Source organism: Setaria italica, chromosome VIII (assembly GCF_000263155.2).
Source record: "Setaria italica strain Yugu1 chromosome VIII, Setaria_italica_v2.0, whole genome shotgun sequence".
In the NCBI taxonomy this organism is placed as follows: domain Eukaryota; kingdom Viridiplantae; phylum Streptophyta; class Magnoliopsida; order Poales; family Poaceae; genus Setaria; species Setaria italica.
Genome location: NC_028457.1, coordinates 3,018,362 through 3,046,156, shown reverse-complemented (window position 1 = coordinate 3,046,156; position 27,795 = coordinate 3,018,362). Strand labels below are relative to the sequence as shown.

At 43.1% G+C, this 27,795-nt stretch overlaps 2 protein-coding genes and 1 non-coding gene across 7 annotated transcripts; 2 read left to right on the top strand and 1 right to left on the bottom strand.

The window, feature by feature from the left end:
• Positions 1-9,553: 9,553 nt before the first annotated feature.
• On the bottom strand, positions 9,554-14,811 carry LOC101762949. 5 transcript variants are annotated; one of them, XR_002678748.1, is made up of 4 exons: positions 14,483-14,811; positions 13,486-14,069; positions 10,816-10,931; positions 9,554-10,745 (listed from the first exon to the last, which is right to left on the bottom strand). XR_002678748.1 is itself a non-coding variant. In XM_022828938.1 (3 exons), exon 3 carries the CDS (start codon positions 10,418-10,420, stop codon positions 9,701-9,703), a length of 720 nt encoding a protein of 239 aa, XP_022684673.1. In that variant the 5' UTR covers positions 10,421-10,931; positions 13,486-14,069; positions 14,483-14,811; the 3' UTR covers positions 9,554-9,700. The 5 variants fall into 5 exon arrangements, 2 of the variants coding, with proteins under 2 accessions (XP_022684673.1, XP_022684674.1); XR_002678746.1 differs by having other exon boundaries at positions 10,816-14,069; XR_002678747.1 differs by having other exon boundaries at positions 9,554-13,160.
• A 76-nt stretch (positions 14,812-14,887) lies between these two features.
• Positions 14,888-14,959, top strand: TRNAP-AGG. The gene has a single exon. It is a non-coding gene; the product is annotated as a tRNA-Pro (tRNA).
• Positions 14,960-24,616: 9,657 nt separating this feature from the next.
• On the top strand, positions 24,617-27,163 carry LOC101774821 (bifunctional epoxide hydrolase 2). The gene is made up of 5 exons (XM_004978690.3): positions 24,617-24,761; positions 24,835-25,052; positions 25,833-25,994; positions 26,211-26,446; positions 26,587-27,163. The coding sequence occupies exons 1-5, from the start codon at positions 24,689-24,691 to the stop codon at positions 26,831-26,833; spliced, it is 936 nt and encodes a 311-aa protein (XP_004978747.1). The 5' UTR covers positions 24,617-24,688; the 3' UTR covers positions 26,834-27,163.
• Positions 27,164-27,795: the final 632 nt, after the last annotated feature.

The following is a 27,795-nucleotide window of genomic DNA, read 5'->3' as shown; positions in this document are numbered from 1 at the left end:
TCGGTTAGAGCCAGGGAGTAGCATTTGTTTCTGATTTCCCGAAACCTCTGTATGTACGAGGGTATCGGCTCATCACTTCGTTGCCGGAGGCTAGTCAAATCAGACAGCTTCATTTCGTGGACTCCAGCATAGAAGTACTTGTGAAATTGCCTCTCTAGATCGGCCCACGTGATAATCGAGTTTGGTGGCAAAGTGGTGAACCATTGGAAGGCCGATCCAGACAAGGATGACGAGAACAGCCGTACCCGCAGAGCATCTTGTGTAGCTGCCTCTCCGCATTGGATGATAAATCTATTCACATGTTCCACGGTAGAAGTATCATCCATCCCCGAAAATTTGATAAAATCAGGAACTTTGTACCGATGGGGAAACGGCAACAAGTCATATGTAGATGGGTATGGTGTCCTGTAGGTATAAGTTTGCACCTTCGGCTTCAAGCCGAATTGTTCTTGCATCACTTCCGCGATTTGCGCCGCCCAATCTGGTTGTTGCTGGGGAATAGCTGGCGGCGGGATCGGCACATGCTGATAAATCGGAGGCTGGATGAAAGGAGGTTGATGAAAAGGTGGTATCTGAGTATAAGCCGGTGGTGTAGTAAAGGACGGCTGCTTATAGGCACCACTTGTTTCATCATATAGCATGAGTTCGGACGTCTTGTTGACCTCCGGAGCGATAGGATGGTATGGTGGTATGATCGGCCGAGTGGCCGTTTGGGAGGGTATCTGGAACGGAGGATTTCCTTGGCTAACCGATTGATTCAAACCGGTCGTGTTTAGGGGTGCCCCCCAGGGTAAAGGGATAACTGGAGGGAGTGGTGCAGAGGACGGCTGGATGGAGCCGTATCCCAAAGGAGTTGATGATGTAGAAGCACCGGATCCTCCGACAGAGGATTGGATCGGCTGAGAAGCCTGATAAGCCTGATTTGGTGGAACCGGCTGAAAATACGTAGGTCCCCTGTACCCTTGTGGTATACCTCCCGCAAAGAGTTGACGACAGCATTGTGCACCATGTTTGAAAGTACCGGGGATTGGTTGATGAAGCGTGTGAAGAGATTGTTGAATCATATCGACATTTTATCCGATCTTCTGAAATTGTGATCTGGCGGGAGTAGGGAAAGAGACTTTTTAACAGTTTCCCCGCTCCTGGAACGACTGAAGGATTTCAAACAAGTTCTACGGACTTGCTCCAAATATTGATTCAGATCTTCTTTTTGGTCGTCCTTTAAATCTGCTTCCGTCACTTCGATGACGTTATCTTCGGAGACTTCAGCAGTTTTCGACATGACAGCGGTTGTATTGGTCCCACTGGGCGTGCCAAAAGGTGTTGAATCAAAATCCTAGCGGTGGTGGACCCTGCATCAGCACATGAAGACCTGAGAGATCTGCTTAACTCCAGTGCAGAATACAAATCGGCGCGCGTGGTGTGCGCGGGCATGCCAGTCAGTTTGACCATTCAACTGACAAGGAGATGATAGTCGTTGTGAAGTCCGAGGCTACTGGCCGATCAGGCCAATATGATCTTTGACGAGCGTGAGTAATCCATCGGCCATCCAGCCGATTTAATATATTCTGCAATAATCATCGGCCATGTGGCCGATAGAAAACAAGATGCTATTGAGTTGCCACTCCACCATAGCTAGAGCCACAAACCGATGAGATTGAAACTAAACTCTCCACCAATATCTCTAGATGAAACCACAGCGATGCGCCCGGTAGTTGCAGTCTAGAAATATTTAGCAGGATGTTAATCTGAACCCCACCAACCGATGAATCCAATCATAACGAAACTTAATCCCAACAGCACTCGAAGGGGTAACCAAGATTAAGATGCAACAGGCTATTAAGCGATCTGTCATCTATAATGAACCGATCTAAAACTAATTAAAGCAAACTTAACGGCAAGATGATAGAACAGATAAATACCAGCCGATGCAGACTTAATCAAGGCAGGATAACTGGTGAATACCGTAGATCAAGACAGAAGCGATGCGCCGTAAGTCAAAGATCCAAGATACTCGATAACTGGTAGATGAAACTAGACGAAACCATAGCAATGCGCCCGGTGGTTAAAGCCTATAACACCTGGTGACGGAACTTGCAGCTCGCCGGAGGTCGAGGTCGATGCAGCCCAGCTTGCTAGAAGGAACTCGTCGAGAAGCTACATTACTCCTACTCCTAGGGCAATGACGTGAAGCCGAAAAGGTAAATAAAAGATAAATGTGTTGTATATTGATCGTGTGATGATTACAATGGCCAGGATCCTTAATATTTATAGGGCGGATGGCCTTTGACGTTACATAATTGGCATTTTAATCACGTACAAGGTAAGTCACGTACACAATATTTTCTAATCAAAACTCCAACCCTTCAAACTGATCTATTGTTTCTACTGCCGGTGAATGTATCGGCTCAGAGTGGGATCAAGGTATCAAGCCGATGAGGTTCTTATATTTCAAGAGGAGTCGATGTGGCTTTGGATATTGCAATTAGACACCATTGGCTCTAAAGGCAAGCATCGAACTTCTATAATTAGTTTCGGAACATGAAGCCTTCGTACTCCGAAACTGGGGGGCCTGTGTCGACACCGAATTATTGGACTTCTATAGTTAGTTTCGGAACATGGAGCCTTCATACTCCGAAACTGGGGGGCCTGTGTTAATATCAAAATTTGGAAATATGCTGTGAAAGGAAGGAATCGGCCGATGATGCAAAAAATGACGAAATCTCCTAACTAAGGATATTTGCGAGCTGGCTGTAGAGATTAGGAACATGTGCATGAAGAAAGAGAAATTAAGAAAGCTAGAAGATTAAAGAAGTCAACGCACACATGTACACGGCAAGAGTTCCAACAGTCTGGCATGCACGTGCGGGAGGTTGTTTTATAGAATAAAATATTTTGGAGATAGAGTTGGTTAGGGATAAGCTTGATTAGAGATAGAGTTGGGTTAGTTAGAGATAGAGTTTTGATTAGAAAATATTGTGTACGTGACTTACCTTGTACGTGATTAAAATGCCAATTATGTAACGTCAAAGGCCATCCGCCCTATAAATATTAAGGATCCTGGCCATTGTAATCATCACACGATCAATATACAACACATTTATCTTTTATTTACCTTTTCGGCTTCACGTCATTGCCCTAGGAGTAGGAGTAATGTAGCTTCTCGACGAGTTCCTTCTAGCAAGCTGGGCTGCATCGACCTCGACCTCCGGCGAGCTGCAAGTTCCGTCACCAGGTGTTATAGGCTTTAACCACCGGGCGCATTGCTGTGGTTTCGTCTAGTTTCATCTACCAGTTATCGAGTATCTTGGATCTTTGACTTACGGCGCATCGCTTCTGTCTTGATCTACGGTATTCACCAGTTATCCTGCCTTGATTAAGTCTGCATCGGCTGGTATTTATCTGTTCTATCATCTTGCCGTTAAGTTTGCTTTAATTAGTTTTAGATCGGTTCATTATAGATGACAGATCGCTTAATAGCCTGTTGCATCTTAATCTTGGTTACCCCTTCGAGTGCTGTTGGGATTAAGTTTCGTTATGATTGGATTCATCGGTTGGTGGGGTTCAGATTAACATCCTGCTAAATATTTCTAGACTGCAACTACCGGGCGCATCGCTGTGGTTTCATCTAGAGATATTGGTGGAGAGTTTAGTTTCAATCTCATCGGTTTGTGGCTCTAGCTATGGTGGAGTGGCAACTCAATAGCATCTTGTTTTCTATCGGCCACATGGCCGATGATTATTGCAGAATATATTAAATCGGCTGGATGGCCGATGGATTACTCACGCTCGTCAAAGATCATATTGGCCTGATCGGCCAGTAGCCTCGGACTTCACAACGACTATCATCTCCTTGTCAGTTGAATGGTCAAACTGACTGGCATGCCCGCGCACACCACGCGCGCCGATTTGTATTCTGCACTGGAGTTAAGCAGATCTCTCAGGTCTTCATGTGCTGATGCAGGGTCCACCACCGCTAGGATTTTGATTCAACACCTTTTGGCACGCCCGGTGGGACACGGTTATAAGACTCACATTTTTATTACAAGAAAAAAGCATCTTCGGCAGCTATATCAAGTTCATCGGCCAAATGATTGTTCATGGGCTTGTTAGAATTAATTCAATATAATATTTCAACAGAAGCAGCCGATGTAGCGATGGAAGAAAAGGCCAAGTCAAGTGTGGGTGGAACCAATCAAACTATAATGTTGATATTGGAAGTCGATAAAATATGTCTATCAGCTCATGTTATTCAGAGGAATTTGATGCCAGATTAATTATGGAGGAGACCGATACGACATCGACACCATTATTTCTTACTGCTGATGTTATATATTGGCCAGTTCAAGGGAAACAAGCATCGGCGGGCACATAGTAGCCGATGTAGTTTTTATTATCGGCCAGTTGAAAGGAAAGCAAGCACCAGCTAGCCCATGGAAAGAGCCGATGGAAAATATTTTTTCCAAAGAAAGCAAGTATCGGCAGCCGATGGAAGATTTTTCGGTCGATGGAATATTTTTCAGCTGATGGAGACTTGTTTCAGATGATGGAAGATTTTTCGGCCGATGGAAACTTGTATCAGCCGATGGACAACAAAGAAATATAAAAAGAAGAGAGTAGCCGATAGAAAGTCCCTGCCGAAGGATAAGAAAGAAAGAAAGAGAAAAAGAAAGGAGCAGTCGGCCGATTGGGAAAAGAACAGATAAAAAAACAAGGAGGCAGTTGGCCGATGGGCAAAGGAACGAGTGAAAGCAGTGGGCCGATTGAAATAAAAAGGGAGAGCAGCCGATTGAGAGCAGCCGATTGGAGAAGCTCCGGCCGATGGACAGAGACTTAAGCCAGCCGATGGTCTCGCTGATGGGCAAGAAAAAAGGGAGAGCGGCAGGCCGATGGAAGTCTCGCCGATGGGCAACAAATAAATTAAAAAAAAGAGAAGAAGACCGGCCGATAGAAACTTCAGCCGATGGGCAAAGGGATATACGAAAGAAGAAATAAAAAAGTTACGTCGGCCGATTGAAAATTGCATCAGCCGATAATGCTATTTCATATATTTCAGCCGTAGTTTTTGTCTCAGCCGATGGCGTTGCTTGCTATATTTTAGCCGATGGAGTAAGAGGATCAGTTACAATATTTTTTTTAAAAGAAAGCAAGCATCGGCGAGCATAGTAGCCGATGGATTTGTATTTCAGCCGGGTTTTTGTTTCAGCCGATAGTACTACTGGCTGATGGCAAGTCCGATGAAGTAAAAATTGCATCGACTTATTGAAATAAAAAAAATAGTATCAGCCGATTGACTGCTTGGCAAATAAAGAAAATTGTATCGGCTGATTGGTTCAAGAAAAATAGTATCGGCTGCTTATAGAATTTATTGGATATTAATTTTGAAGCATGAAATATTCATACTTCGAAACTGGAGGGCCTGTGTTGACAACAAAAGCTTGCTGGTTACTGCACCAAGTTTTGGTGTCAACAGACTGATCTATTGTTTCTACTGCCGGTGAATGTATCGGCTCAGAGTGGGATCAAGGTATCAAGCCGATGAGGTTCTTATATTTCAAGAGGAGTCGATGTGGCTTTGGATATTGCAATTAGACACCATTGGCTCTAAAGGCAAGCATCGAACTTCTATAATTAGTTTCGGAACATGAAGCCTTCGTACTCCGAAACTGGGGGGCCTGTGTCGACACCGAATTATTGGACTTCTATAGTTAGTTTCGGAACATGGAGCCTTCATACTCCGAAACTGGGGGGCCTGTGTTAATATCAAAATTTGGAAATATGCTGTGAAAGGAAGGAATCGGCCGATGATGCAAAAAATGACGAAATCTCCTAACTAAGGATATTTGCGAGCTGGCTGTAGAGATTAGGAACATGTGCATGAAGAAAGAGAAATTAAGAAAGCTAGAAGATTAAAGAAGTCAACGCACACATGTACACGGCAAGAGTTCCAACAGTCTGGCATGCACGTGCGGGAGGTTGTTTTATAGAATAAAATATTTTGGAGATAGAGTTGGTTAGGGATAAGCTTGATTAGAGATAGAGTTGGGTTAGTTAGAGATAGAGTTTTGATTAGAAAATATTGTGTACGTGACTTACCTTGTACGTGATTAAAATGCCAATTATGTAACGTCAAAGGCCATCCGCCCTATAAATATTAAGGATCCTGGCCATTGTAATCATCACACGATCAATAATACAACATATTTACCTTTACCTTTCGGCTTCACGCCATTGCCCTAGGAGTAGGAGTAATGTAGATTCTCGACGAGTTCCTTCTAGCAAGCTGGGCTGCATCGACCTCGATCTCCGGTGAGCTGCAAGTTCCGTCACCAGGTGTTCCAGGCTTTAACCACCGGGCGCATCGCTGTGGTTTCGTCTAGTTTCATCTACCAGTTATCGAGTATCTTGGATCTTTGACTTACGGCGCATCGCTTCTGTCTCGATCTACGGTATTCACCAGTTATCCCGCCTTGATTAAGCTTGCATCGGCTGATATTTATCTGTTCTTTCGTCTTGCCGTTCAGTTTGCTTTAATTAGCTTTAGATCGGTTCATCATAGATGATAGATCATTTAATAGCCTGTTGCATCTTAATCTTGGTTACCCCTTCGAGTGCTGTTGGGAGTAAGTTCCATTGTGATTGGATTCATCAGCTGGCGGGGTTCAGATTAACGTCCTGCTAAATATTTCTAGACTGCAACTACCGGGCGCATCGCTGTGGTTTCACCTAAAAATATTGGTGGTGATGTTAGTTTAGATCTCATCGGATTGTGGCTCTAGCTATGGTGGAGCAACAACTCAACAGCATCGTGTTTCCTATCGGCCGTATGGCTGATGGTTATTGTAAATTATATTAAATCGGCCCGATCGGCCGACTCCATCGAACTTTGAGAGAATTATCTCCACCTTGTCAGTTGAATGGTCAAACTGACTGGCACGCCCGCGCACACCATGCGCGCCGATTTGGATTCTGCACTGGAGTTAAGCAGATCTCCCAGGTCCTCATGTGGTGATGCAGGGTCCACCACCTTCAGGATTTTGCGTCAACAGTACCCATTAGAAATGGAAGGGTACAATTAATCAATTGGATATGTATATACATGTAGTCTAAATTTAATTATCCATTGGATATGGATGAGATTGGGGAGGGTAATGAGTGGATAATAATTATTTAGATTTGGGTGTGAACAAGGATAGGTTTGTCCATAACCTTCCTAATGGCAGGCTTAGAACAACTTCAGCAAAGCTCCTACTTGAATCCCTACTCAAAAAGTAGGAACCAAGTGGGTTTGCCCATACCTACTAGTGGCAGGCTTATAGCAACTCTAGTGAAGCCAACTCTAGCGAAGCCCCTACTTGAGTCTCTACTCAAAAAGTATGGACAACTGAGTTTGCCCGTACCCTTCCTAGTTGTAGGCTTAGAATAACTTCAGCAAAACTCCTACTTACTGTTAATCTTACCCTAATATTTTTTAGGGAAAAAAAACTTCAATAACCTATCTAAAACTTCCTAAAAAATTAGATTGGCAGACGCGGAAAAAACGCTGCTCACCCCGCGTATTTTCGTGACGACCTGGGTTCCCCAATCCCGCTTCCCGCGGGCCGCGTCTCACCCGCGCTTGGCCCCGCATTCGCAATAGCGGCGGCGGGAGAACTGCCCCTCGCCGACATCCTGATCCGCCTCCCCACCCTCGCCGATTTCGACCGCACCTGCGCTTCCTGCCCCGCGTTCCGCCGCGTTATCACCGGCCACTCCTCCCTCCGCCGCCTGCATGCGCTCCAGCCCCCGTCGATCCTCGGCACCCGCACGTTCTTCGGGTTCCACCCCGCCGAGGCGCCCAACCCCTCTGCCCCCGCCGGCCCCTTCTGGATGGTGCGGGATTCTGGATGGTGCGGATCTCGTTCCTCCCCAAACCGGGATTCTGGATGCTGCGGGAGCTTCTCATGTTTTCTGGATGGTGCGGGAGTTTCTCATGTTTCCACGGTGAGAAGGACAAGCGACCCCCGGTTGATGCTCACGCCCTCACCGGCGTCCACGTCTCAAACATCATCCTCAACTCCGTCGCGCGCTGCTGCGCCACCGGGCGGCCCGAGGGGAAACCACGCCACCGCACCCGCTCGTGGCGTGCTCCTGGTACCAGATCGCCGACCACTCTCCGCTAGCTCGGCGACTGATTTTGACGGATGGAGGAAAATCGCGGTGCTGCTGGAGATCGCTACGCGAGGGAGCTCTGGTCACGGTGGTGGAAAAAAAAAAAGCAACGGATCCTACCAATACGATTGATAGCTTGGGCTTATATATTTTTAGTTAATTTTTTTTAACATAGTCTATGATACCTCGTTTCGGGGAAAAAAAAATTTAGGAACTTTTGGAATTACTCTAAGAGAAAAAAAACTCACTCCAAGGTAAAAAAAAATCGCTCCAGTAGGGTTCCTAGCTGGGTCCCTACTCCAAGGAGGACCTACTTTTCTCCTCTTAGCCCCATCTCCCGCGTGCGTGTAGGGACCCTCCTCTTTTGTCGTTGGTCGTTTCCTCTACGCACGCCAAGCCGGAACAAGCACCGCCGCCGCTGCCTTGCTCCTCTTGCTCCATTGCACGGGACCGCCGCCTTGCCCCCCCCCCCCTCTGCGCCACCGCACAGGCCCGCCATGTCACCCCCTCTCCTCCTGTGTCGGATCTGGCACGGGGGAGGACGGCATGGGTGAGGGAGCGGCGCCGTATTGTTAGAGTAGGGGTTATTGCTGGAGTTGCTCCTACCAACGAGTGAAATAAAAGGATGGTACCTATCGTTTAAAAGCATATCACTCCGTCATCTGAGAGCCAACCGCGCTGTCCATGGCATTGGCACTGAGACCAACACCAGTGATCAAAGGAAGCCCCATACAATTTCATCTGAAGTTTCCCAACCCAAGCTGTTTGGCCTTGTCGTCCCGGGCCTGTAAAGCTTTACAATCATGATCCAGCTTAGCTTCGAATTTGTTGATGCCCAGGATTAAAGTAGATAGTCCTTAACTGTATGATGTATCGAACTAAAATTGAAATCGATATCTTACTGTGCATTTATGCGGCCCTAAACTAGATTTATCATGCTTTGAGCAGTGTCTAGCTAAAAATATGTTTCTGTATGTAGTTTGCGCCTTTTTTTGGCTCTACATGCATCATCTGCTTCGTTTAGAATTTTTTTTCCTACTCCAGGTGCAGATATCTCGAATGTAGAGGTTGTATGCCATGATTCAACTATTCTGAAATTTCTCGAACATCTAGTTATAAAATGACCTGAAGTATGAAGTCTGGCAGTCATTTGCTGCTATTACTAGCATTTGAGCTGCATGCTTATGCACAAAAAACAAATCTATGCAAGTCGAAAAGTTAAAACATGGTGGGGAAATCAAACAACTAGCTAACCAAGAGACAGTTGACTCTGGTGAAACCCACATCTGAGCAGATCTAACGTGGTGTCAAGGCACTAGAGGGTTTAACATAAAATCAATGAGCATCTTAATTTTGAATGGTAAGTATGAAAGTATGAACACAGCATGAATCTAGACTGAGATGAGATTCCAGGATCATCCTTTGCTGCATGATTTATTGATATGATACCACAAACATATATGATCAAAACTGACTGCAATCAATCAATTTTATATACAACTGAGCTCATATACAATCAAATTGGAGACTAGCATATGATCAGAAGTATCTATGAGCTAAGAATGTTCAGGAGAGCAACCCTGCTTTGAATCAACCTCCTGAACAGAAACTCAATCCCATCTTCAAGATCTCCTATGCTGCGCTCAAGCGCCTGCAACTGCCGCTCCTCACAAGCAACCTTCATTTTCTGGAACTTCCTGGAGACGAGAGACCATTTGCTGCCACCGGGGCTGCCAATTTGCTTCGGCAAGAACTGCGACATAGATTCAAGTAGAGAGACAGCCGTCTCTCTGGCTTCAGCCAGCAGCATGACCAGCCTGCAACTGCAACCTTCAGCAGTAGCTTTGCTGCCCATCTTCTTCAAAGGCTTCTGCGACTTCTTTGCCAGACGGATGAAAGACTCAATCTTGAGCTGGACAGACGCATCGTCTCCCCTCTTAAGAACCAGACGCAGCTCCTGGACGCTTGTCTTCAGCTCTGCCAAGCTCTCTTGCATGGTGTTGCTGAGATCGATCAGTGCAAGGGACCTGTCAAGTTCTTCCTCTATTGTCTTCCTTTCCCGGGTCAAGGCTTGGTTGCTGGGCAAGCACATCATCTCCTCTATGCAGCTGTAGACATCACCAAGCCTCCTCAAGCCATCGCACGCTGTGCCAATGGTTGCAGAAGGCGAAGAGATGTGCATTTTCAGGGTCTGCAGGTCCTGCTCCACATTGAGCTCAGTGGAGTAAGGCAAAGAGGGCAAACTCGTAGACCTTTGATGGCAAGCCATATCAGTAGTGGATGATGTGATGAGGTACTTCTGTTTTCTGTATAGAATGGAAGACAAAGGAGGGCTCTGTTTTGTTTGTGCTCAGCCCTTGTGATGCACTATATTTATAGTCAGGAAGCAGAATGCAATTGGCAAGCCACCCCAACCACCATCTTCCATCTATTCTCAATAATGAGTAGCTCCCGTGCTGTGGCATAATCATCGGTTCTGTTCAGTGCAACAAACACCAATAACTGACCCTAACAGCATGTGTTGTCTCAAGCAATTGGTTGCAAGTCATATGCACGAGCAGCGGAGCAGGTGACTCAAAGTCCAGGTTGGCAAGCTACAAACAGAAGGAAATTAAATCTGACATGTGAAGGATATGTATTTGTTGAGTGACCAGCTGATTTCACCTTCAAACAGCTGTTAACTGATCCTCAACTTCTGACAGTTCCACATGCTGACCTGCATCTCAATCCTTATGAGGCAGTGCTGCCGTGCATCTGTTGTCTTGAGCACCATACTCTGCCTATACATCACAGTTGTTAACAAATTAGTAACAAGTAATCCCAAATATGATGAATCAGATTAACGGATAAATTAGTCCTATCAAATCATGCTGTTGTCTTGAACATGGATTGCCAAGCATTCGCATGAGTGCTTAACTGAAATATAATACAGATCAGCAAATCTCAAGCAGAGCACTGCAGAAGAAAAGGAATGCCAATTATGTAACTGTCTAACTGATTTGTCAGTTGAAAGAATATTCAGTATCTTATAGTTGCATTGCACCTGCTCTCAACCCTCGTGCAACATTGTTGGCATGTCCCTGCTATATGCAACACAAACCGCCACACATGCGTTGCAATTCTTAACAATTGTTCCTGCCTTTTCTTTTGATGGACGAGCTCAGTTGATGGATACATTTTCAGTCTCAAATCAAATTAGAGCATACAGGATTTGCAGAAACTATTCAAAATGTCTCTTTTTTTCATGTGAAAAAGAGAACATGAGCTCATGGATCTTAACATGGGACATAGAAGATCATGGATCAATAAAAGTTAAAGTAGATAATTACCAGCTTGGCCCCTAAAAAAAACTACCATCTTCTTGCTAAATTTATGGGATAAGGCAACAATCACTAATACTTAGCATTGCCAATCCATCATTCTAGGCTATAGGATGGGCTAGATTCCTGAGGGCAACATTTTGAACAACAGACTTGAACAAATTGACAAGTTGTTAGCAACAGGTAAAGACGACTAAGCCTCCATAAACGAGTATAATGCTCAACCTCCATAACCGTGTTCAACACTCATATTGCTGGCAAGTTTCATCTGCCAGAGACAAGATCATCACAAAGGGATCAGTAAGTTGAATATGATCCGAACCAAATAAAATATTAGGGACTATTGCACACTGTCTCTATTGCAAAGATCTGACCTGTTGATAGCATGTGAGGAAGTGACTTGACTATGTCTAGTTCTTGCGCACCTATTGATATATACAATAAAACCGTGCATGTGCATACTAGTCAGGCTAATTATGACTTATGAGCTACAATGTACTATCACATGGCCTATTGTCAATTGCTGTGAGGTAACATGGCCATTTCAAAGATCAAAGTAGTGCTTGGCTGTGTAAACACACAGCTAAAAGACAATTAGTAAACCAATGTTTGCCTACGTAAGTGATTATTTCTTAAAGAAATTCGAAGGAAAAGTCTATCTTGAGTTCTTGACTGACACACTTCATGTTTCAGCCTTTTTAGGGGAATTTTATCTCATTTATAGTTCCTTATATAGTTATATCCATCATGTACCTGATATAAACTAAATTAGAATAACATTCAGCTAATTGAAATCCCAGCTGGCAAGTTTTGCTGAAATCAGAAATCATAGTGGGGACATGTTTAAAACTTTTCTTCTTCAACTATTCAATTTATGTACAAACTAGAGGTTTGACAGTTCCTTTAAAAGGAGGATGCGCTAAGAATGTTTAGGAGATAAACCCTGCTCTGGATCAATCTCCTGAACAGAAACTCAGCACCATTCTCATCTCCCATGGTGCGCTCCATGCTCGCAAGTCAGAACTGTTCCTCCTTGCAGCCAACCTTTCCTTTTCGGAATCTCTTGGAGACAAAAGACCAATTACTTGCATCGGTGGTGACAATATTGTTTGGCAAGAGACCCGATGTGGATTCAAGTAGAGAGATAGCCATCTCTGGCTTCTGAAAGTAGCCTGGTCAGTCTGCAGCCTTCAGAAGTTGCCTTCTTCACCATATGCACAAAACACACAATTTTGAGCTGAATAGATACATCATGTCCTCCCTCTAAACATGTTTGCAGCTCCTGGATAATCATCTTCACCTCTGCTAAATTTTCTTGTATCACATTGCAGAGATCAATCAGCAGTACAACTATTCCAGCTCCTCCACCATTTTCCTTTGCTGGGGCATGGAGACGGCAGTTTGATTGCTGGGCAGGGATATGACTTCCTCTATGCATGTATAGATGCCTCCAAGTATCTTCAAACCATCACACATTGTGTCGATGGAAGCGCATGAGGAAGAGATGCAGGCCTCGAAGTTCTGCAGCTCTTTTGCTCCTTTGGCCTCAGTGGAGAAAGGCTTAGAAGGCAAACTCGTCCTCTGATGACTAGCCATGTTTGCAGTCAAGGCTGCGTGATGATATAATTCTGTATAAGATGGAAGATAAGAGAAGAACAATACTCTGCTGGTGCTGAACCACCGAGTACCCTATTACAGGCAAAAACCAGAAGCAATGTCAATGCCAAGCCCATTGGACAAAGAATCTCAGTCATGCTTTGTTAGTCGTCAATGATAGACTACTGGAGCATTTTTCTTCAGCTGCATAACCATCTGTCTCCAAGGCAAGTTGATATTGTTTCATCTTGTTACAGAAACAGATATCAATGAGTGAGCTAAAAACATGTGATGCCTCAGCTATTGGCTGCACGGCATACACATGTTGCTTGACTTAAAATCCAGATTGGCAAGCACAAGCAAAAGAAATGTGATGCAAGATATGCAACGGAGTATTTGTAGAAGGAACAGCTGTCACCTTCTAACAATATGCCAATTAGGGTTATCAACTTCTGATGGTTGCACCTGCATCTGAGTCCTCGTGCATTCTTGTTGGGATGTCTCTTCTATATACAGCATGATCCACCACACATATATTATAATTCTTGTTGGAAGCAAAACCTGCAGTTCTCCTTGTTAGAGCACACTAGCTAGTTCTCTTCAAATGGCATATAATTAGATTCCACTTGTACAGTCAAACCATTTCCTCTTTTTAGGGCCATTTGCTGCTCCTGGATGCTCATATTCAATTCAGTGAGGTGCAAGCAAATGAAGCTATGTAACTGGTGTTTGTTGAAAGTTACCTGTAACATGATCCACGACACTATGCATATGCGTCTGAATTCTTTAAGGATATACTTTTGCTGTCATGTTACAATTATTTCAGGCAAAACAACCTGCCCAGCGGGTGTCCTATTTTCTGTTGTTAGTAAAAGGAGCATTGACTCTGATTTAGGTACCTACTTTCAAGTTTAGCATGAACTATCCCACCTCATGGAGCCGCGCGCTGGCATGTCCCAACCATCCATAACAAGATCCATGATAAAAGGATCTCTTGACAATCTGAAAGGAATTCATTAATAGAAAGACTACACATATAATTGAATCCTTACACAATTAAAATTGAGTTGAACAAGTAAAGGTTGTGATGCAGCCGCATTTCAGTTTCCGGAAGAAGAGAAAAATGATGGCACTGTACTATATGTCTATATTCATGTCTGAAGCTCCTAGCTATGGATTTCTCAAAACTGTAACATGAATTAATCTTTGGATTTGGCACATAAGGTAAAGTAAACACATCATGTACTGCATCATGCCGCAAGAAAAAGAAAAAAAAGCACATGCTATGGGATTGACAAACAATTGCTGGTAGGATAAAGTCTGTTTATGCAATGTCAATGTGACATCCGTCTTATGAACATCATATATCCAAGGAGGACGAAGATCTACAGTTGTGAGCGATGACAGGAGATTACCTGTGTTGCGCAGGGCAGGGATTCGATTGCGCTCCCTACTTCCGAAAACTCCATATACATCCCATTTGCAACCGCAATTTCATCAAATGCTGCTCCAGTGCTCCTCACAAGAAACTTCCCCCTTCTGAAATTTACTCGGGCTCAGCAAGAAGCTCACCACGCTTTGCTGGGCAGCGGCGGTCACCTCCCCTGCGCCTGAAATCGTCTTGGCCGTTTGGGAAGTCATCCTCGCCTCAAAGAAGCCTCGCATTGCCGGTTCCGCGCAGATCTAGAGCGAGTGAGGAGAAACGGCTCGCCGGCGGCGAGACCTGAGGAGACGAAACGGTTGCGGGGAGGTCGAATGGCACTGGAAAATGATGGGGCCACAAAGGTTAAATTGTTTTTAAAGTAAGGAAATTTCAACAAGGGCATTTGGTCTAGTGGTATGATTCTCGCTTAGGGTGCGAGAGGTCCCGAGTTCAATTCTCGGAATGCCCCATTTTTATTTGTCTATTTTGTTTTTTTTTTTGCAGAAAACACGTTATTATATCTGTACTGATGCTACCGTAGTTCAAAATTTCGAATACAAACAATAAATATGAAATCGACTTCGACGATTCTTTTATTAAAGATTCCATAAAGGAGCTAGCACACAATGCAAAAATTTATGCCTTGAGCGATTCAAAATATCAGCTAACAAAAAAACCACATGTAGTGTGGCGTGCTCTTTCATATAACTTACTACAAATCTACCATGTGCATAGACGTTTTGCTACAAATCACATTATGTTGAAAAAGAACAATTTTTCGAGGCATGCAACATCATGAAAAATTGAAAATGTGTTAGGCTACTCTGAACAGAAAAATTCCTGCGTAGTGCGTACCGTATGGAATTGGAAATGTTGCATGCTACTCGAGAATGGCAGTTCTTTCGAATTGGTAAGGTAAAAACCGAGTTTCTGCAAAAGTGAAAAAATTGACTAAATGAATGGCCAGCTTGGCAGCTTCTTTCCTGCTCATCTCGTTGCTTCCATAAAAAAGAAAGACAAAAGTGCACGAGGTGTGTGAGATCGTACGAGACAAAGGCCGCTCTTTCGTCTCATTTTTTTTTTCAAAAAAAAAAAGGCTGGATTCATGTGAATCTACGCCACAATACAGTTGTTCCTGTCCTCCGTTCCATTTTCGAGACAAGTACATCGGCATGCATTGACACGTAATCATGAGATGACTTAACAAATAAATTGTACAATAGATTGTACAATAGGTTGTCTTTTTAAGTTGTCTTACAATAATTCTATTCCCTTAATTTGTGTATAGAAAAAAAAGAAATATTATAAGTTTTATGCAACCACAACTCGTACAATAGTAAAGTAGTCATCTCGTAGTCCTAAAATCTAGCCTATGAGGTGGTTGTTTCGTGAAACAATGATCTCTTTCTCTCTCATCATCCTTCCTCCTCCACATCAGCAAAAATCCTACATGGCATTGCATTAGACGACCTATGAGACTGCTGAAGTGTAGCAATGTACTTGCGGCTGAAGATGGACTTCACAAAACCACCACCCATATCGTTAACAACTCGTTTCCTTTACCGTTTCCTCCCTTTTATTCATTTTTAATTTTCTTTTCCATTTACGAGCTTAGGAAAGGATCAATCTACCCTTGCTTATACATGTACGATGCAAGTACCTGGTGGGATTGGATCGATCCTGCACATATGCATCTTCTCTGCCCCCCCCCCCTCATCTGCCCGTCCTCCTAGCCACTGTCGCCCCTACCCCCACCAGCCTCCTACTGGCCTCCACCCTTGTCGGCCACCTTGTCTCGTCGCCCCTGCCGGCCTCCTAGCCATCTGCGCTCCTGCTCGCTTTGTGGCCGCCTCTGACCCCCCTTGTGTTGGAGGTATGCCCTAGAGGCAATCATAGAGATGATGATATTCTATTTGTATCCATGATTTGTATATTGTGTTCATTGAATATCCATTAAAGGATACTTGAATTGATTTGCAATTATGTGAATTGTATGTGAAACTCTTTACTTGTATGGTTATTCTAAAGTTGTCCCTAGTTGGAGTTCATGTGAGGACACACATGAATATTAGACTAGCACATGTATTAGTTGATGACTATGTTTCACAAGTCATGGACATGGAGATGTTGAACTAATAATGTGGACACATGTGGAGATATGTGCTAGGACTGACCCAACACGAGAAGTAGTTCTCTCTTTAAACAACATATACGCTTTGTCCTTAGACCTGAGATTGTTGCATGTATTCAAGATGTGGATCGACCTACTTAGGGGCTATCAAACGCTACGCCGTAACAAGGTAGTTATAAAGGTAGCTTTCGGGTTTGTCAAGAAGCATGCTATGAGACATGGTCAATCAAGATGGGATTTGCCCCTCTCTGATTGAGAGTGATATCTCTGGGCCCCTCGAGTGATCGGATCCGAAAATGCATGGCCATGCTACGTATAGTTAAGAGTTAACCTACAAAAGGATTCCGAATCACAGGATCGAGAAAGAGCGGTCGGCTTGAAGCTAGACCAAATATCGTGAGGCAAAGGGAACAGCATGTATATTATGTTGTGATGGTTCGTCTGATATGATCTTCGTGTGCGTATAGGAGTTGGCACATCTTGCTAGAGGCCGCTACTGACTATTGGGCCGAGTAGGAGTACTCGGGCCATGTCTATACGTATCCGAACCCATAGGGTCACACACTTAAGGGGTTGGAAGCCCAATTCGGATATGATCAGAGTTAGATTAGGTTTAGAAGTACTAATGGGCCTCGGACCCAGAGGCCCGTTAGGAACCTCTATAAATAGAGGGGTGGGGGCGCCCTAGGGTTGACACCTTTTTGGCGAAACACATCTGCCGCGCCTCCCACGCCCTCGCCTGTTGCAACTCGCGGATCTAGCAGTCCGGCTTGCGACGCTTCCTCCCTGCACGTGTGGATACCTTGGAGGTGTTGCGCCTGCAGCACTTGGACGAGCCGCCGACGAGCCACGACGAGCCGCAGCACGAGGACGATCTTGTTGCACGTGGACGAGCTGCTGAGGAGCTGCTGGACGTTGACGTGATCGACTACGTACGACTACGTTGATCGACTACGTACGACTACGTTGATCGTCTTCACTGCATCAACGCAAATCTACATCTTCCGCACCAGTAGTGCGTCGAGTGGTAATCCCGTGATCCTTATACGGCAGTTCTTCCTGGTTTTACGCGGTAGAAATTTTGATTTGCGCTAGTGTAGCCTACCTCGTATCCCAACACCTTGCACGCTGCCTCTGCTGGCCGCTGCCACCTGATGGCCTGGCCGCTGCCCCCGCTGGGCACCGCCGCCTGATGGCTAGGCTGTTGGCCCCCGCTTGCCGTCGCCACCTGATGGCCAGGCTGCTGCACCCTCTGGCCGCTGCCGCCCAATGAAGGATTGATTGGAACTGATGTTGTACTGGACAGAGGTGGACCATGCTCTTCTTGCTGGTGAAGAAGATGCAACTGCTAGTGCTTCTGTAGAGTTTTCTTATGCTTGTGCAGGGAGACAATTTTATTGTGCTTGTGCGGGAAGAGATTTTTGCAGTTCTGTAAGCCAATAGAGTGCTAGCCGGCAGGGCCGTCCCAGCATAAACCGAGGCCTGTACGGAACTAAAATAATATATAGTATAATGTATTACATAGAAATATGATACATTAAGAACCATACCTATTTAATCTTGGTTGCATAATCTTTACCTGAAGAGCATCGCTCTTTTGGTGTTCCTTGAAATGAAATTTTCAATAATAAACTCATATTTAATCTTCTCCAATATGTCACTCTCAAGTGCTATCATGGCCAAATCATTAAATCTTTCTTGTGTCATCGTTGAAAGACTTCAGTAGCTTCAATTTAGAAAAGCTATGTTCTGCTGATGCAACAATCACAAGAATAGTCAAGAGAACTCTATATGCAATAGTAGCATTGGGAAAATAATCATGTTACTTCAGAAACTTTAGAATTTCAACAGGACCCATATTTTCTTCTGGAAAGAAATCTTGAAGAAACATTAACTCCACATACAGTTCATTATCATCAGATTTACCATTTCTTGTAAGGGCCGCCTCAAGACTTTCGCAAGAAGATTTGAAGTTATTCTTATCCAATGACTTCCATGTGTTCGAAGTAAATAAGAAATCAAAAATATTTCGGTAACCTTGATACTGTTCAAATTTGGTTGTAAGTGAGGAAATAGCTTGATCAACAATATTTAGAAAATAGTTGATTCTAAATGATTCCTCTGCAGACTGTGTGGAAGCATTTGTATCATCTGGGTTCTCATCTTTCTTACGAAACTCTATACCAATATTCTTCTCAAGTGCAATTCCTTTGGTTGTCTCCAATGCATCTAAGAAACCAGTTTCATGTACCTTTTGAAGAACGCAATCAGCCCCTCCACTTCCTCAATAGCAACATCAATAAGCATATCTTTTGATTGCAACTGTTTGCTTACTATAAATTAATAGCATATAATACTTCATACCAAATTACTATTGCCACTATAAATTCATACTCTCCAAGTTGTATTTGCCAGACCTTTAGCCTCACCACTTGTTTTTACATCATTTTCAATATTAGATACCTGAGATTAAAAGAAACAACATATCATTAGATTTAGACAGGGTCAAATGAATTACGACATTATCAGTATAATATGAAAATATTGAATACCTGAAGTAGAGCCACTCGGATATCTGCACATTGAAATCTAATAGCTTTAACACTTTCAACACGACTCTCCCAACGTGTAGCTGACTGACTTGAGAGTCCACCCTATTATGTTATCTTTGAGAATCTGCCATTTCTTAGTGGAATTAGCAATGTTGTGTAGATGCATTGGATGATCCAAAAAAATTCTTTAGCTCTACCACAATTCTTGGCCATGTCACAAAGTGTCAGATTAAGGCTATGGCAACCACAAGCAGAATAGAAAGCTCTAGGATTTACGTCCAAAATTTTTGTCTTTACCCCTTTGTTGCATCCTTTCATATTTGACCTATTATCATAGCCTTGTCCTCTCACATCATCTATATTAAGATCAAGTTGCTTTAGCTCATTCTGTAGCACATCAAAGAGTCCTTTTCCAGTCATATCGCTTACATCTGAAAATCCTAGAAAGGATTCTTCAATGGAAACATGACCAGAAGATGTATTCATATATCTTATAATTAAAGACATTTGTTCTTAGTGACTTGCATCAGGGGTACAATCAAGAACGACATAGAAATACTTTGCACTCTTTATTTTCTTAATAATTTCAGACTTAATAACAGAAGCAAGCATGTGTATCAACTCATTCTGAATCCTAGGACCAAGATAATGAACATGCGTTTCATCATTTTGTAATATGACGAACATGCTCTTGAATAACTGGATCAAATTCAGCCAACATCTCTACCAAACCCAAAAAGTTTCCATTGCTATCATCATATAGTTTGCTGTTACTACCACGGAATGCTAGATTATGCTTGGCAAGAAATTTTACAATGGCCACAATTTTGAACAGAACTTTTCTCCAGTAGTCCTTTTCTTTCTCAACTTGTCGCTAAGCAGTTTTATCAATAGTTTGATCCTTTTGCAGTCTACTACGTGGCTCATACCAAGCGGTCATATTTACAACATGATCAGCACTTGTCTCATGCTCTTTAAGTCCAGTCTCATGCTCTTTAAGTCTAGTACCAAGATGTGCCCAATCACTATACCCCTCATTTGCCAGATAACCTTTTCGGTTCCCTTTTGTGAATAATTTACAACTGAAGCAAAATGCTCTATTGAGCTCTTTAGAATAACAAGCCAATCCCTATCGCAATGCTCTCCATTTGATAGTACTCTAGTATAGAATAGTGCAGAAAACCTTCTAGAATATCTATCCCTAGTACCTTTCTAAATTGATAAGTCTCTTTTATGTCCCTTTTTTTGCTAAAATGTCCATTTATTTTAATCAAGGGAATCCCAATACCTAGGATCAATATATCAGGCTGAAAAGAATCATCAACATCCTCAACGAGATTAGTATCCAAATTATCGCCATTATTATCGATTTGCTCATTTGTGTTGTCATTAAAAGCTTCATGTATCTCAACATTATTTTCAGTCTCTGTTTGCCCATCTATAGGATCACTGTCAGCATCATCATCAATTAGATGACTCTAATTAATTGTCTGATTATTGGAGGACACTCGCGATTTTTTTCTAATAAATCTATCCATAGCTCCTTTTTTGAGATTGAGTTAATTCTTCCATCCTTTGTTTTTTCTTACGCTTTTGGTGACCTGATTCAAATTTTCTAGATCGGTTTGCAGAACACATCATTACTAGAAAAAGAACCTTTAGTACCGGTCCCAATCCCTCTTCTAGTACCGGTTGTGCAACCGGTACTGACCATCCAGTACTAGAGTTAAAAAAAAGAAAATCACCCTCACCCCCACCGGCCCGCCCCCCTAGCCGCCTCCTCCTCCTCCTCGGCTCCCTCCTCCTCCGCCCCTCCCCACGCTGGTCCCCTCCACCCCCGCCTCCTCCTCCTCCTCGGCTCCCTCCTCCTCCTTGGCCCCTCCCCACACCGGCGACTGGAGGGAGGAGGTGTGGGGAGGCCGAGGGAGGGTGCGCAAGAGGGAGAGGGAGGGAGGGAGCTGGTGGAAGGGAGGGAGGGAGAGAGGCACGGCGCCGGTGGAGATAGGAGTGGGAGGGAGAAGAAGGAGGGGGGCGGCTCTGGAGAGGATAAGGCCATGCCGGTGGGATCTGAGGGAGGGAGGAGCCGGGCATGCGCATGCGCAGGAGAATAAAGAAGCGCGCGTGGATCAAAGCCGTAAAAAATCTAAGTGTTGGGCGGTGAAACCCTCTAGTACCGGGTGGAACCCCCATTTGGTAATAGAGGGGGTCCGCGAGATCTCAATTTTGAAACCGGTACTAATGCTAACATTAGTATTGGTTCCAAAAACAATCGGTACTAAGGTTAGGGATGAGAGGTCATTTTCTAATAGTGCATGGCTTTGATCTTGATTCTTGGAACATTAGTCTAGACCAATCCATACACATGTACACAAAACATAAGAAAATTTTGATTCACTAATCCACGTGAAGCAATTTAGAATCGATCAAGTAAAGAAAAATAATATTATCTTGTGATTAGCTTGTCTTGTAGCACTCCTGTCCAGGAACCAGAAGGTCTCACGGAGTCAAGCTCCACAGCTCCACGCCTCCTGCTTCAAGCCTCTAGCGGACGTGCAATTCAACGATTGACGATGACAACTACCAGTTAGCAATAGTAGCGGCTGGCGCAACTATGCCCTAGATTGAAGCGATGACGAGATGCACTATTGGAAGCCGTGGAGCTGGGGAGACGAGCGGACAATTGGCAAACAGGCACTACGGCCGCCGACGGGAAAAAGAGCCTTTGGGCTTCGGCCTTCCTTCGTGAGTCAAATGAATAGGAAAAATAAGTTTTGGGTTAGAAATTAGTGAGCTTGATGTACTGTAGACCTGGAAAATGGAGGCTCCCAAAAAATGGAGGCCCCGAAAAATGGAGGCCCTATACAGTTGCATGGGCCGCACACCCCAGGGACGAGCCTGCTGGCCGGCAGCGATCGCGCATGCGTCCTAGCCGGGAAATTTTTTTATTTTTATATATTTATTTTTATGATTTTGCAGAAATAAATAGTCGAACCAAGAATTTGTAAATAGACTTATATCGCTGGACCAAACGACGATAGGGGTCCTTTTGCCGATTGAAACGGCGGTTCACCGGTTGAAATTGTGGAAGGGTACCGGCTGGTACGTGCTGCCGTGTTTCGCCGGTTGAAATGACCGTCATATCATCGGGGCGGAAGGCGGTTAGGCCTGCAAACACGAGCACAAGGCAGCAGCTTTAGCTCTTATTGTTTTCCACTCAGGCATTGATTGCACACATTGTATGTCCCACCCAAACTTTCTCCTCCTTTTATCGGGCGCTGGTCTGCTCGTAAGTGATTGCTGTACAGTGCTCCAACAAACCTGAAGCGACTACTCCAGTGCTCCTGCAAGCACGCAGCTGCTCGTAGCAGCAGCTTTTAGCTGCTATAACCAGCCTGCAGCCTCAAGAGGTGTTTGGATACGAGGTGCTAAATTTTAGTAGGGTCACTTCGGATGTTCGGATGCTAATTAGGAGGACTAAACATAAGCTAATTACAAAACTAATTGCACAGATGGAGTCTAATTCATGAGACGAATCTATTAAGGCTAATTAATCCATCATGAGCAAATGGTTACTGTAACACCACATTGTCAAATCTTGAACTAATTAGACTTAATAGATTCGTCTCGCGAATTAGACTCCATCTACACAATTAGTTTTGTAATTAGACTCTGTTTATACTCCTAATTAGTATCCAAACATCCGATGTGACAGGTGCTAAAGTTTAGCAGGGGTATCCAAACACCCCCGTTGTAGCACTCATCTATCACTTGTACAGCTAGTGAAAAAGCACAAAGCGAGCAGAGCCACTGCAAACGGCAGGAAGGCGCCGCCTGCCGCACGCTACAGCACGCAGTGAGTGGCCGGTGGGCTGTGGCAGCCTCTGCCACCATGCATATGGGGACTCGGGCGGGGGGCCTGTTACCGCCAAATGAGTTGGCGGAGGCGGGCGGCATTAACCGCCATTTCAACCGGCGGCACAAGTCTACTTCTATTTATTTCTGCAACTTCCAACTTTTTAAAAGAAATATGTTTGAGCTTTTGACTTTTCATGCTGAGAAGCTACCATGAAAGTCAAACAAATAGCCCTAGCTACGATGAGCGGTTGGGCTTAGGACATGAGATGGAAGCCCGTGGTGGAATGGACCAGTTACTCTTTTGGACCTATTTCAAGCTTGAATTTATACTTTCTACCCCTGAAAAAAAGTCAAACATACTTGTTTACAACCTTAAAAAAATTTCAAGATATCTATAGGCTTACCCTTACCTTTCCTAGTCTTACTCCTCTTTCATCATTAACCTGCTTGCTTCTTTGTACATTCACATTTTAGAAAATGTTACTTCCGTGTAAGATGATAATTTTATCTACCTCAATTTTCTACTCAACTCTAAAACAAGTATTGTCTTGGCTTCCACCTCATGACTACGGGAGTGGAGGACGATAGTCAGTGGAGTGGAGGACGGTGGCTAGAGGCAGAGCATTCAACCATCGAAGGTGGGTAAGATACGGAGCGTAGAAGCATGGCAACGATGTTGAGCTCCTAAGGTGCATACGAGGGCAGCGGAGCGCGCCGGCTTGCGGGGCAGGCATCCATGGCGGAGCCCATCGGGCACACAGGAGAGGGGGAAGAGGTGTGGCGGGAACCCTCTGTGACTTTTTTTTTCTTTTCTCTTTTTTTTTCTCTTTGGAGACTTTGTTGAAACAAGTTCTACATAGTTTTTTCGAATCTTACTCGTAACTCTTTCTTTCCGATTTTTGCTTTTCATGTTCTTGTTGCTCATCATATTTTTAAAGATTTTTTTTCTAAATTTCATCACAATTTTTTTCCAAATTCAGACTTGTGTTCAAAAATTTCTTGCAAATGTTTGTTTTCAATTTTTTTCCATTTCCTCTTTCTCAGAAATTTGTTATCAAAATTTGCCACAAATGTTTGCTTCAATTTTTTTTGTTTTCCGCAAATGGCTGTCACAAAAATTTGTTTCATTTCTTCTTTCTCATAAAAGTTTCTTTGTTTTAAAAATTTGCTCCGCATAATTTTGCTCCCTTATGTACCCATTATCTGCAAATCATCCTTTATTGGTTTATGCAAATGCATGCAAACGAGTAGAAACGACCGACAAATGTCCTGATTACTTATATTTTTGAAGGAAACAAAAATGATACGATTTTAAAACGTGTGACGTTAGTATTCCGAGAATATTTGAAATGAAGCTACACGATTAAAACACATCGTCGCTAACGATATAAAAATGTGTTTAAAATGATATTTCAACATTAAACACGTCAAGCCATTCCATCGACAGCTCACCTACCGGCGACGCATTGATTATTTTAAGTAAATTGGTAATAAAATATTATAAAACAATAAAGCATCAGGCTCAGGCATATAGACAACCAAAGCACGTACCCGTAGTTGACTTTCATTAACTTGTTAAAGATGCTTTCAATAGTTTCCTCATCAAGAGTTCCTAATCTACGCAAACCAAAGCGGCACTTCGCCACTTCGGTAAAGAAAGATGAATCAGGAGATAGAGCACTCCTACTTGCCCATCGGAAGGCTCAAGCTGCATATAGCTCCTATTGGAAAAGGTTTCACTCTCACTGAATTCAGTAGGCATATAATCCACACCAGCCGTTCTTTAATCTTTCTGTTCTTCTGCAGGTGAAGTCGGGACCTTGCTCTTTGTTCATGGCTTCCCTGAGGTATGGTACTCCTGGAGGCACCAAATGGTTGCGGCTGCAGCAGCTGGGTTCCGTGCTATTGCTCCTGATCACTCCGGATATGGCCTCTCTGAGCCACCTCCTGACTTAGCACAAGCATCATGGGAGGGCTTGATGAAAGCTCTCCTGGCCATTCTTGACTTCCTTGCCATTTCTAAGGTGTGTCTAAACTACTTAATTTCTGCCATGTCTGCATTGAGGACCATATAATAGTTTGTGCAGATTGAGTTGTCAATTCTTATATATCTTGATGATTTTAACAAAGATGATGAGCAGTCTTCTCTTCAAACTTTTAAATTTAGTCTCCTGTACATCTTGATGATTCTGACAAAAATGACATGCCATCTTCTCCTAGAGATAATAACTACTCCTTCCATTTCAAATTATAAGCCATTCCAACTTTCTTAGAGGGTCAAAGTATATCTCAAGTTTGACCAAATTTATAAAATAAAGTACTAACATTCATGATATCAAATAAGTATCATTACTTTCTTCATTAAATATATTTTTCTAATATATATATTCGGTGCCATAAACTTTTGTGATCCTCTCTATAATTTTGGTCAAACATAAAATGGTTTGACTCTCTAAGAAAGTTCGAATGACTTGTAATTTGGAGTGGAGGGAATAGATCTATGCTATATGAATACAATTTGGTGTGTTAGATGTAACCTAGGAACTTAGGAATGCTATACAATGATTACATAGAGAAAAAAACAGAGAGAATGACTTCAATAAGGCAGGCAAAATGAATCAGTTGAAAAACTAATTCCAGATACCTTAATACCATATGCCAACTTCAAATCAACATTAAGTCTAAATTAGTCCTACCCGATAAATTGATAGATATGATGATAGTCATATTAATTCATTATAACTTGTTGATCATTGAGCACTATGTAATTGTGTCCTAACTCCTTCCTCTTCAACACAAGTCAGGTCTTCCTTGTTGCAAAGGATTTTGGTGTCAAGCCAGCATTTGATCTTGCCCTCTGTCAGCCAGACCGCGTATGTGGTGTTGTTACCTTTGGAGTGCCTCCTCTCGTGGAAAGCCTTGGTTTCAGCGGACTTCCTGAGGGATTCTACATATACAGATGGAGGGTAAATATATAACTGAGCATTTTCTTTCATAAGTTCTATTCTTGCCATTAAATTGCATAATTGCTAGATGCTCCTCAGACTTCCACAAACCACAACATTGGCACTAAAATCTGAAACCACGTTATGGCCTAGTCCTTTTATGAAGACGTCGTATTCCTGGGCTTTTGTATTTGAACTCTGAAAAACATTTATTGTGTGGCTGTTTTACCTAATTAGGAGACTGGAAGAGCAGAGTCTGATTTTGGCCGGTTTGATGTGAGGAGGATCATGCGCACAATCTATATCCTCTTCTCCAGGAGTGAAGTTCCTGTTGCCAAGCAAGGACAAGAGATTATGGACCTCGCAGATGACTCAACACCGATGCCTGAGTGGTTCAGGGAAGAAGACCTCTCAGCTTACACCAACCTGTATGAGAAATCAGGTTTCATCACGGCCTTACAAATTCCATACAGGTAAGAAATATATACCAATACCTAGTTGAAGCCATGACAAACATACATGTCTATTATAGTATTATTTAGCCTTTCATTGATATGTCAAAATTCTACAAACTAAGGTTGTCATTAACAAGCATATTTTTATATCTTAATAGGACCAAACCTGCAAAAGCTGAATATGCTAAGCCAAGGTTTGAAGTGCCAATGTTTGTGATCATGGGTCAGAAGGACTACATCCTCAACTTTCCAGCACTGAAGGACTACATGTCTAGTGAGAAGCTGAAAGAAATCACCCCAGATCTTGAGATCACTTACATACCAGAAGGATCCCATTTTGTTCAAGAGCAATTCCCTGAACTTGTCAATCAGCTTATGATAGACTTCCTTTGTAAACATGCATGAGGTAGAAGCAAGGGCGTAAATGAGGTGGGCAGAATATTCAGTGACAGGCGACCAGTAAGGCACCACCAATAGATTAGATGCATTGCATTGTTTTTCTCGATAAGACTTGACTTGATACCTAGAAATCCTCAAGAGATAGCCACTTCACCTCATCATCGTTCATGGCTCAAGTCACTACTTGACCAAGCTTAGTACCTCGTTGCAAATCTCTTACTTGATCTCTTCATTCATTCAAGTCATTATGAGTTTAGCTTTGCTTTTGACATCAACAATAATATCCCATTTGAAATCCGCTTCAAATGTTTGTTCTTGATTGATAAAGAGTTTCTTATAAGTTGCAAGCTTCCAACAACAAGGCCAATAAATAACTCATGTCCTTCTATTATATGCACATGAAGTCTTGCAACTATCCATTTATGAATACTGTTATTCTTTTCTTAATGATCTCTTTACTTTATCAAACAAGCTATCGTATAATTTGGAGACTTGTAGGTCAACCTTCATAGAACACATCCCCAAGTTTCACTTTACTCTTGCTTGCCGTTGATCTTTTATTTGTATCATGGGATCACACACTTGCTTGCTATCTCCATTGTGAGCCATGTGATACTTATTTACAACATGAGTCAATATTACAATATGAGTATAAGAATACAATCCTACTCACAATCTTAGGCAATCCGAAAAAATTCGGGATGTTACATTTATGCTTGTTTAGAGACAGAAAAATATGAATCACAGATCTAGGTGTCCCACTTCCAACACGTTTTGTCCCCTCCTTTTCTTGTTCATATGGGGCCACTACCGATTCAAACAATCGAATGTGTCTTGTTCATAAGAAAGTCCATTTCAAATTAACAAGAAGACAACACTTACAAGCGGTGAACAAGAAATATGCCCATATATAAATAGAAAAATATGAATCACAGATCTAGGTGTCCCACTTCCAACACGTTTTGTCC

Excerpts from the sequence above, each read along its gene's own strand:
- LOC101762949 (XM_022828938.1), bottom strand. The coding sequence starts at position 10,420 with ATGGCTTGCCATCAAAGGTCTACGAGTTTGCCCTCTTTGCCTTACTCC.
- LOC101774821 (XM_004978690.3), top strand. The coding sequence starts at position 24,689 with ATGAATCAGGAGATAGAGCACTCCTACTTGCCCATCGGAAGGCTCAAG. Across the intron at positions 25,053-25,832 it reads ACTTCCTTGCCATTTCTAAG|GTCTTCCTTGTTGCAAAGGA; the intron begins GTGTGTCTAAAC and ends AACACAAGTCAG. Across the intron at positions 25,995-26,210 it reads TCTACATATACAGATGGAGG|GAGACTGGAAGAGCAGAGTC; the intron begins GTAAATATATAA and ends TTACCTAATTAG.